The following is a 10,659-nucleotide window of genomic DNA, read 5'->3' on the forward strand; positions in this document are numbered from 1 at the left end:
TAAGATCATAAGAAAACAAAGCCTTCAGGAGACACTGTTTCTATTCCATTTTTAAACCCACAACCATTAATAGTGATTACATCTGATTGAAAATATGGGTAATTTAAATTTTACTTGTGTGTTTACTTCTGGTAGCACTTATCTTTTTACAAAAAAAAAAAAATTTTTTTTTAAAGATTTATTTATTTGAGAGAGAGCAGGGGCAGGGAGAGGGGCAGAAGAAGAGGGGAGAAAGAATCCCAGGCAGACTCCATGCTGAGTTCGGAACCCAACATGGGGCTTGATTCCAGGACCCTGAGATCACCACCTGAACCAAAACCAAGAGTTGGATGCTTAACCGACGACACAACCTAGGTGCCCCCCCAAATTGGTTATTTTTAAATTCCAACTTCTATACTGAAAAAATACCAAAATGAAAAAAAACAATTATATAATCTTGAAAATACACTAATCATACAGAGTACCAAGGATTTATATTAAAAAATAATTTTAGGGGCAACTGGGTGGCTCAGTCAGTTGAGCATCTGTCTTCGGCCCAGATCATGATCTCAGGGTCCTGGGATAGAGCCCCACACTGGGCTCCCTGCTCAGTGGGGAGCCTGTTTCTCCCTCTCTCTCTGCCCCTCCCTGCAGCCTGTGCTCTCTCTCTCTCTCAAGTAAATAATTAAAATCTTAAAAAAAATTTTTTTTAAAGAAAAAAGGAAAAAAAGAAAACCAATAACCTGCCCTAATCTCAAATTTTACTGCAAAGAATGGGATGCAAAATCTGTGGCCTGTATCATATACTATGCTATTTTAAGTACAAAAACTTTTACCAACATACTATAGTTTACCAGAAGTGATTCTATCTCACTAATTCAGAAAATGTACATAAATTTCAAAGACAACATTTTCTAAATTAATTCATATTTTCACTCAAACTCCATAACTACATGTTCTCTCCACTATTCTCCATCTTAGGAAACGAACCTCACCAAGGTTGGCCCAAACGAAAAACCTGAAAATATCCATAATTTTCCTCCATTTCACAACAATTAAGTTCCAAATCCTTTTGGTCCTCCTTAGTATCTCTTAAATCCTACTATTTGCAATGACAGGATTTAGCCCTACAGTACTTTTTTTTTTTTTAAAGATTTTATTTATTTATTTGACAGAGAGAGACACAGCGAGAGAGGGAACACAAGCAGGGGGAGTGGGAGAGGGAGAAGCAGGCTTTCCGCTGAGCAGAGAGCCCAATGTAGGGCTCAATCCCAGGACCCTGAGATCATGACCTGAGCCGAAAGCAGACACTTAACTTACTGAGCCACCCAGGCGCCCCCTTACAGTACTTCTTACCAGAACTAGTACTAGAGCCTCCTAAATGCTCTTTCTACCTGTAGTCTCAGTCTTCTATATTTCATTTTCTTCAAAATTACCAAGTAATTTCCCCAAACTGCATCTCATGTCACTTCATGTTTATAATCTTTTAATGGTTCCCTATACTATAAACTTGACAAAATCCTCAATGTTCTTGCTCCTAATTAACTTTCCAGCCTTACTCCACAGGTCCTTCTTCTAATTTACTAAGTCATAATATTCTACCTAGAGTTCTCTAAACTCTCCCAATGTTTATATATTTTGTTCCTTCTGCTTTGTGTAACTCTCCTACTTTCAGAGGCTACCTTCTATTTATTCTTTAGAAATGAATTCAGTTATTACTTGCTTTTTATTTATTTATTTTTTTAGAGGTAGGGGAGGGGCTGAAGGAGAGGGAGAGAGAGAATCTTAAGCAGGCTCCACACCCAGCACAGAGCCCGAAGTGGGGCCCGATCTCAGAACCCTGAGATCATGACCCAAGCCAAAAGCAAGAGTCGGACACTTAACTGACTGAGCCACCCTAGGCGCCCCTAGTTATTACTGCTTTTAGAAAGCTATACTTGACCCTTTCAATCTAGGTTTACTATTCGTCCTAAGTTGTCTTTGCATTTCTACCACAATATTTCTAATACAATGGCTACTGCCTCTATTAGATGATAACCTCCTATGGCAGGGACAGCCATAATTTTTTCTCTTTCTATAGCTCATTTGGCATAAAGAATCTTGAATAAATGCTTATAGGTCTAAAAGCCATATAAATATTTATCGTATAATATAATGGCTTCCAGGAACCAGCATAATTATTTTCCTTAAGTCTATTATTGAAATGGAATTAAATCTTATAGTAATTAATATATATATCACTTTTACCTCTTGGTACTTACTTCTTCCATATCTTTCCACATTTCTTCACATTCTTTAATAAGTTCTTCTTCAGCATTTGTAACATCTTCCATGTCTGTAGTACTGTCTGGATCTAGATCTTGCTGATTCACTGACATGTGCCTTGTAATAATTAGCCTTATAAGAAAAACTGAAGTAAAAAATATTTATTCACTTAACAATATCTGTTGAACACCTATCACCTGCCAGATACTCATCTAGGAACTATACATGTGAACAGTGAACAAAATGGGCAAAAATCTGTATCATGGAACTTACGTTCTTCTCTCTCTTTCTATCTATATATATGTATCAAATAATTTATACATGGAAATAATAACTTTTTAAAAATATTTATTTATTTGAGAGAGACAGAGAGAGAGCAAGAGAGAGAGAGCACACGCTAGCAGGAGGAGGGGCAGAGGGAGAGGGAGAGAGAGAATCCTCAAGCAGACTCCCCATTGAGCGAGGAGCCCAAGTGGGGCTCCATCTCAGAACCCTGAGATCATGAGCTAAGCCGAAATCAAGAGTGGGACGCTTAACCAAGTGAGCCATCCAGGCACCCCAATATAAGTGGAAATAATAATAATTTTATGGAGGAAAGCAAGACAGGGAAGAAAACAGGAAGTGCTTAGGCAGAGGTAATGTAATTTTACACATAATGTGGTCATTTAAGGTCACTGAGAAGCTGACAACTGAGCAAAAACATGAAGGAGATAAGGAAGTGCAACAGGGGGCGCCTGGGTGGCTCAGTTGGTTAAGCAACTGCCTTCAGCTCAGGTCATGATCCTGGAGTCCTGGGATCAAGTCCCGCATCAGGCTCCCTGGCTCAGCGGGGAGTCTGCTTCTCCCTCTGACCCTCTCCTCTCTCGTGCTCTCTCTCTCTCATTCTCTCTCTCGTAAATAAATAAATAAATCTTAAAAAGAAAAAAAAAAGGAAGTGAGACAGGGATATTTAGAGTAAGAGGTTCCAGGCAGGGAACCGCCAATGCAAAGACCCTAGGGCAGGAAATATGACTGCCATGTCCTAGAACAGTAAAGCAGCCAGTGTGATTGGAGCAAAAGTAAGGCAGAGAACACAAGACGGGGTCAGAGAGATTACAGGGATGACATCATGTGGGCTTTGTAGGCCATTTTAAGGACTTAGGCTGAGATGATAAACAATTAGAGGGTTTTCAAGAAGAGAATGACATCATTTGAATTATATTTTAACAGTACAAATCTGGTTAACAACAGCCAGTAAGGTAAGAAGTAGGAACCAGTTAGAAAGCTATTGCAATGATCCAAGAAATTTTTTATTATTAAAAAAGTTTAGGCCTAAGCAATTGGAAAGATAGAGCTGCCAGCTGATTACTGAGATGAAGAAGTCAGTGGAGGAAACAGATTCAGCAAGATATGGGGGAGTGATGATTAAGAATTCAATTTCAGACTTGCTAAATTTAAGTTGTCTATTAGTGCAGAGTCTGATTAAGCAACTGAATGTACAGTACGCAGTTCAAGGGGAAGTTTCAAGCTAGAATTTGAGTCATCACCATATAAAATATTTAAAGCCGTGAGACTGAGTGAGATCACAAAAGCAAGAGTGTACAGGCAGAAATGAGAAGAGTTCCAGACCTGGAGAGAATGATGAAGAATCACCAAAAGAGTCTAAAAAGCACCAATAAGGTAAGAGGAAAATTAAGAGTATGAAATCCTAAAACTCAAAATACAAAAGTATTAAAGGAAGGAGTGATGAATTATCAAATTACCAAATGCGAGAAAGGTCAAATAAGATAAAAACAGAATTGACAATTTATTTAGCAACATGAGTAGAGGACTGTATTTTCCATAAACAGTCACAGCAATATTTCAGGTTATCATTCCCTATTCAGAGGCAGAACCTATTTATCCTCCCCATGAACCTGACTATGACTTTCTGACTGTCTTTATGAATAGAAGTCACTATGGAAGTGACTTCCAAGACTAAGTCATAAAAGGCAATGCCACTAATACCTCTGTCTCAGAACACTATCCCTTACAAAGCAGCTACCATGCTGTGAGGAAGCCCAAACTGGCACAAATGAAGAGACCAGTGGTGAAGCCCACATAGAAAGGAACCAAGGTTCCCAGCCAAAAGCTAGCATCAACCATTAGACATGCACATGGACATTCTCATGATTCAGCCCTCAGACTTTTGAGTCTTCTAGACAAGGGCCTAGACATTGTGGAACAGAGACAAGCTGTCCTGCTGCATCCTGTCTGAATTCTTGATGCAAAGAATTGCTGAGCATAGTAAATGGTTGTTTTACACCTCGAAGTCTTAGGATAATTTGTCACAATAATTTCAGTGGAATAAATACACAGAACTGGAGGCCTTCATAAGAGTAGTTTCGGTAGCGAGGTGCCCGGGTGGCTCACCCAGTTGAGCATCTGACCCTTGATTTCGGCTCAGGTCATGATCTCAGGGTCGTGAGATCGAGCCCCACATGGGGCTCTGTGCTCAGCGGGGAGTCCGTGTGAGATTCTCTCTCTGCCTCTCCCCCCTGCTCATTCACATGCGCTCTCTCTCTCTAAAAGAAATAAACAAATCTTCAGGGGAAAAGAAAGACAGGAGAAAATAGAGCACCTTAAACAACACAGAAGGAAATATTGTAGGAGTTGCAGGAGAGAAAGAAGAATGGGACTTAATACACATGTAGAGAGGTTGATTTAAGAATGAAGTATATATAGTTCATTTTAATGGAAGGGTAGGCAGAATATTAGGGGCATAGATGCAGGTACATTAGTAGATGTGTTGATAGGATCTTATGGAAGTTCTATTTGGACTGCTTCTCTTTTCTCAGGGAAATGGTAACTAAGGTCATCAGCTGTGAATGCGAATGGGGAAAAGCACTGAAGATTTAAGAAATACATTAAGAAATGTATAAAAGATATATAAGAGAATGGGACAGGATAAAATAGAAGAATAACTGGAGAGCATTAAATGCCCACTTGAGATTATTAGTTATCAATTTAAAGTGAAACTAAAACATGGTTATATGTTTTCTTCTATAATGTAGCAGCACAGGTACAGACAAAGACAAAGTGAAAGAATGACAGTCTTTCAGGTATGACCACAGGAATGAGTAACTACTCTAAGATGGAGAATATAATCAATAGAGGAAAAGAGGTCAAGAAAAAGAGAGGCCATAAATGGACATTAAAATCACCATGAAGTATGACAGTAGTGCTACAGAGGGTTGCAGTGAGCAAGAAGCTAAAAATCTTCAAGAAATGAAGGAGCATTATATAATCTTGCTAGATAACCACTGCAAGGAGTGGTAGGTGGTGGAGTCTGATGGCATGAAATGCAAAGGTGGGACAATTTTAAGGAAGTAGACAGAAGAAAAAAGAATAATGAAGATGTCTACCCCACAACACCAAATACAAATCAGAATAACCCACTCCCCCAAAATACTAATTTTATGGAACTTAAAGTTTTATATTGTTTAATCAAACTTATCAATAGAGAGGTTTTAAAGAAACTTAGGGAGATACATCATGTTCACAGACTGAAGGACTCAATACTGTGAAGACGTTACTTTCCCCCAAGTTGATCTATTAAATCTTGATCAAAGTTTTTGTTTGTATTTGGGGCACATGACAAGCAAATTCTAAAGTTTATGGTAAGGCAAGGGGCCAAAAACAGCCAAGACCATCATGAAGAACATGAGAAGATTTGCCTTACCAGATTTTAAACTTATTATAAAACTATACAAATTTTTATAGTGTGGAATTAGCACATGGATAGGCAAACTGAACAATGGAACACATTTATGGACCTATGATATATAACAGAGATGGCAATGCAAATTTTTTTAAAATTTTATCTATTTGACAGAGAGAGAGTGAGCGAGCACGAGCAAGTGGTAGGGAGAGGGAGAAGCAAGCTCCCGCCTAATGAGGGGCTCAATACCAGGACCCTGGGATCATGACCTGAGCCAAAGGCAGATGCTTAACTGACTAAGCCACCCAGGTACCCCCACGGCAATGAAAATTAAAGGGATATAAGAACAATCCAAATTGGAGGATATTTCATATACTATATTGCTTTTTTTTCCCATGTATAATTTGGTCTTCTATAGAACTTACTCATTCTTTTTAACTAACTGCATAGTATTTGCGGGGGGGGGGGGGGGAATAAGCCTAGATATATACCTCAATCTTAACACCATCCCTGCATTCCTCAAAAAATCCAAAAACAGAAATGATAAAATAGAACATGAAGAAAACATGGAGATAATTTTTTTGCTTGGATTGGGAAAGCATTTCTAACAAAACTAAGTAAAATTTCTATAAAATTTTAAAAAATTCTACATGGACAAAGATATCATTAAAAAGTTAAAATTTAGGGGCGCCTGTGTGGCTCAGTCGTTAAGCGTCTGCCTTCGGCTTGGGTCATGATCCCAGGGTCCTGGGTTTGAGCTCCACATTGGGCTCCCTGCTCAGCGGGAAGCCTGCTTCTCCCTCCCCCACTCCCCCTGCTTGTGTTCCCTCTCTTTGCTGTGTCTCTCTCTGTCAAATAAATAAAATCTTTAAAAAAAAAAAAAGTTAAAATTTAATCTAACATCTCATTACTAAGACACCACACTGTGTGTATTTTCCCTCATGGCACTGAGTAAGAGATCCAAATTGCTCAACCAAAAAAAAAAAAAAAAAGCTAAAATGTAAAACCCAAAATTTAAAGAAAATATTTGTGATATATATGGCACCCAAGACTTAATTTTTTTAATGGATAATGAATGCCTACAAATTAATAAGAAAAGAAAATCTAACAACCAACCATTAAAAAAAAAAAAAAAACCACCTAAACTCAAAAAGTTATCACCATAAAAATCAGGACATCTACTACTTTTGGAGGGAGGGAGAGAGAAGGTAGAAGAGAGAACTGTGATTGGTATGGGCCAAATAAGTGACTTTTGAGGTGATTATCAAAGTTTTATTTCTTGATCTCCATGGTGATAAAGGCATTCACCTTATAATAATTTATTTATTGGGGCGCCTGGGTGGCTCAGTCGGTTGGGTGTCTGCCTTCAGCTCAGGTTGTGATCCTGGGGTCCTGGGATCGGGCCCCATGACAGGCTCCCTGATCAGTGGGGAGCCTGCTTCTCCCTCTCCTCCCCACTCGTGCTCTCTGTCACTATCTCTGTCTCTCTCAGATGAATAAATAAAATCTTAAAAAAAAAAAAATTTACATTTATTTTATGCGGGTTTTGGTATCTATATTTTACTTTGCAATAAAAAGCTAAACAACAAAAACATTCCAATAGAAATGGGCAAAGGACACAAATGGGGAATTAAAAAAATGAGAAATATCTTTTCAGTATAGAAAAATGCATTCTTAAACTTACTCAGAAGTCATAAAAATGCAAATTAAGGGCACCTGGGTGGTGTCAGTTAAGCAGTCAGTCAGTTAAGTCAGTTAAGCAGCTGACTCTTGGTTTTGGCTCAGGTCCTGATCTCAGGGTCATGAGACTGACCCCATGTCAGGCTCCATGATGAGAGCAGAATCTGCTCTCTCTTCCTCTCCCTCTGCCCCTCCCTGACTCACATGCACTCTCTTTTTCGCAAATAAATATATCTTAAAATATATGTGTATATATATATACATATATATAGCAAAAAATATATATATAGCAAAATAAACAAGTGTTACTTTTCATCCAGACTAGCAATAGTGAAAAATTTCATAAGAAACAATATTGAGAATAGTGTTGAACAAGAGGTGTGCACTGTTGGTAAACCAATCACTTTGGAGGATAATAAGAAATATCCATCAAAACTTTAAATACAGTTATCTTCTGACCCAGAAATTCTATTCCTAGGAATAATCCTATAGATAGATATATTTGCTTTAGTCTACATGGGTACGCTTACTACAACATTATCCAAAAAACTTTATGTGAACTCTACAATCGGACTGTCTAGGTTTAAATCCTGGCTTCAATACTTACAAGCTGTGTGACCTTGGGCAAGTCACTTAAACTGTCTGTGCCTCAGTTTCCTTATCTGTAAAATGAAGATAATATTACTTACCCCATAAAGTTATGACAGTTAAATGAGTTAATATGTATAAAGCTCTTAGAACAGTCCCTAGCATATAAAGAACTAAATCATTATTAGCTATTAACATTACTATTAACTATCTGAAGTCAACTAGTAAGACTAGTTAAATTACTTATGTCATATCCAAAAATGTTTACACAGAACATCTTTCTTGCTATACATAAAAGATATAGTTAAGTTCACAAAGCTACAATCATTAACAATTTTAGAATATTTTCAAGCAAGAGTCAAATTTTATATACATATTTATTTTAAATATACCTTAACTTAAAAATTAAGTGCAAATTGATCTTTCCCCACTTTGTAGATACTAATCAGTAAAATACATTATGAGTTTGTGAAAAAAATGTGAAATTGTGTGTGTGCATGTGTGTGGATAGACGTTCAACAAACTAGCTGAAATGGCAACTCAATGTAGCATGAGAATACAAATAAATTAAAACATGTAAGAGTTTAACTTTATCCCTTTCCCACATTTTGTATCCTTAAATGTACCTTTCTGAAAAGAGAGTAAGTCATCCTCTTGAGGATCTCTGTTAGTATTCCAATTCCCACTCACTTATTGAAGAATATTGCTATATTTAGGGATACTATGCTATACAAACTTAAAGAGCTAATAACAAATTAAAGAAACTCATACTATTATTGGAAAAAGACTAATATACATGAAATAAACTAATAGAAAGTATCCATATAACTCTTAAGATCAATGGAACAGACTAGAGTCCAGAAATAAACCCCACACATATATGGTCAATTTACAACAAAGGAGCCAGTAATAAACAATGGGGAAAGAACAGTGTCTTCAATAAATGGTGTTGGGAAAACTGGATAGCCACATGCAAAAGATTCAAACAGGACCATAATCTAACACATTACACAAATACTAACTCAGAATAGATTAAAGACTTTAATGTAAGACCTGAAACCACAAAACTCCTGAAAGAAATACAGGCAGTAATCTCCTCGAGGATACTTGGCAGGTGGGGGAGAGGGGGTTTGACACCAAAAGCTAAGGCAACAAAAGAAAATATAAACAAGTGTGAATTCAGCAAACTAAAAAGTTTCTGCACAGCAAAAGAAACCATCAACAAAATGAAAATGGAAGGGGAGAAAATACTTGAAAAGCATATCTAATAAAGGGTTAATATTCAAAGTATATTAGAACTCATACAACTAAAGAGCAAAAAAATAAATAAAAAAATTAAAAATTAAAAAATGGGCAGAGGATCTGAATAGACATTTTTCAAAGAAGAAAGATGGCCAATAGTGGCATCTACCATGCAAAGAGGCTCAACGTCACTAATCATCAGGTAAATGCAAATCAAAACCACAATGAGATATCACCTCATACCTGTTAGAATGGTTATTTTCAAAAAGCCAAGAAATAACAAATTTTGATGAGGATATGGAGAAAAGGGCACCTTTGTGCACTATTGGTGGGAATGTAAATTTACGCTGCCACCGTGAAAAGTATTTTGGAGGTTCCTCAAAAAATTAAAAACAGAACCATCATATGATCCAGCAACTCCTCTTCTGGGTATTTATCTGAAGCAAATGAAAACACTAATTCAAAGATATATGCACCCACCATGTTCATTGCAGCATTATTTTGCAATAGCCAAGATATGGAAACAACCTAAGTATTCATAGACAAATGAAAGGATAAAGGAAATGTGGCCATGTATAAACACACACACACACACACACACAGAGGTATAAAAAAGAATGAACTCTTGCCATTTGCAATAACAATGATGGCCGTCAAGGGCATTATGCTAAATGAAATAAGTCAGACCGAGTAAGACAATTACCATATGATCCCACTTACGTGTGATGTGGAATCTTGAGGAACAAAAAAAAAGAAAGAAAGAAAGAGAACCAAACTCATAGATACAGAGAACAGATTGGTAGTTACCAAAGGCAGAGTGGTGAGAGGGCAAAATGGGTGAAGGGGGCCAGAAAGTACAAACTTGGCGGTTATAAAACAGTAAGTCATGGGGATGAAATGCACAGCATAGTGACTGTAGTTAATAATACTGTATTTGGAAGTTTCTAAGACAGTAGATCTTAAAAGCTCGCATCACAGAGAAAAAAATTCTGTATGCATGGTGACATGTTAACTAGACTTACTGTGGTGATCATTTTGAAATATATAAAAATAGCCAATCATTATGATGTCCACCCGAAACTAACAGAGTTGACCTTTTAACAACATAGTACTGAACTGCGCAGGTCCACTTATACAAGGATTTTTTTTCCAGTAAATACACATACAGTACTGAAAACGTATTTCTCTTCTTTATGATTTTAATAACATTTTTTTCTCTACCTTAC

The 10,659-nt window shown here is 37.1% G+C and overlaps 1 protein-coding gene across 2 annotated transcripts in view; it reads right to left on the bottom strand.

Moving 5' to 3' along the window:
• Positions 1 to 2,357, bottom strand: part of CENPK (centromere protein K) — a 29,430-nt gene extending 27,073 nt beyond the window's left edge. Inside the window, exon 1 of one of the 2 annotated variants that reach the window (XM_021701964.1) lies at positions 2,241 to 2,357. In XM_021701964.1, the coding sequence (XP_021557639.1) occupies positions 2,241 to 2,357 (117 nt within the window). The remainder of the gene's footprint in view (positions 1 to 2,240) is intronic. The other variant, XM_044916892.1, reaches the window with a different exon arrangement.
• Positions 2,358 to 10,659: the final 8,302 nt, after the last annotated feature.

The sequence above is a fragment of the Neomonachus schauinslandi genome, chromosome 7, assembly GCF_002201575.2.
Source record: "Neomonachus schauinslandi chromosome 7, ASM220157v2, whole genome shotgun sequence".
Taxonomy (NCBI): Eukaryota; Metazoa; Chordata; class Mammalia; order Carnivora; family Phocidae; genus Neomonachus; species Neomonachus schauinslandi.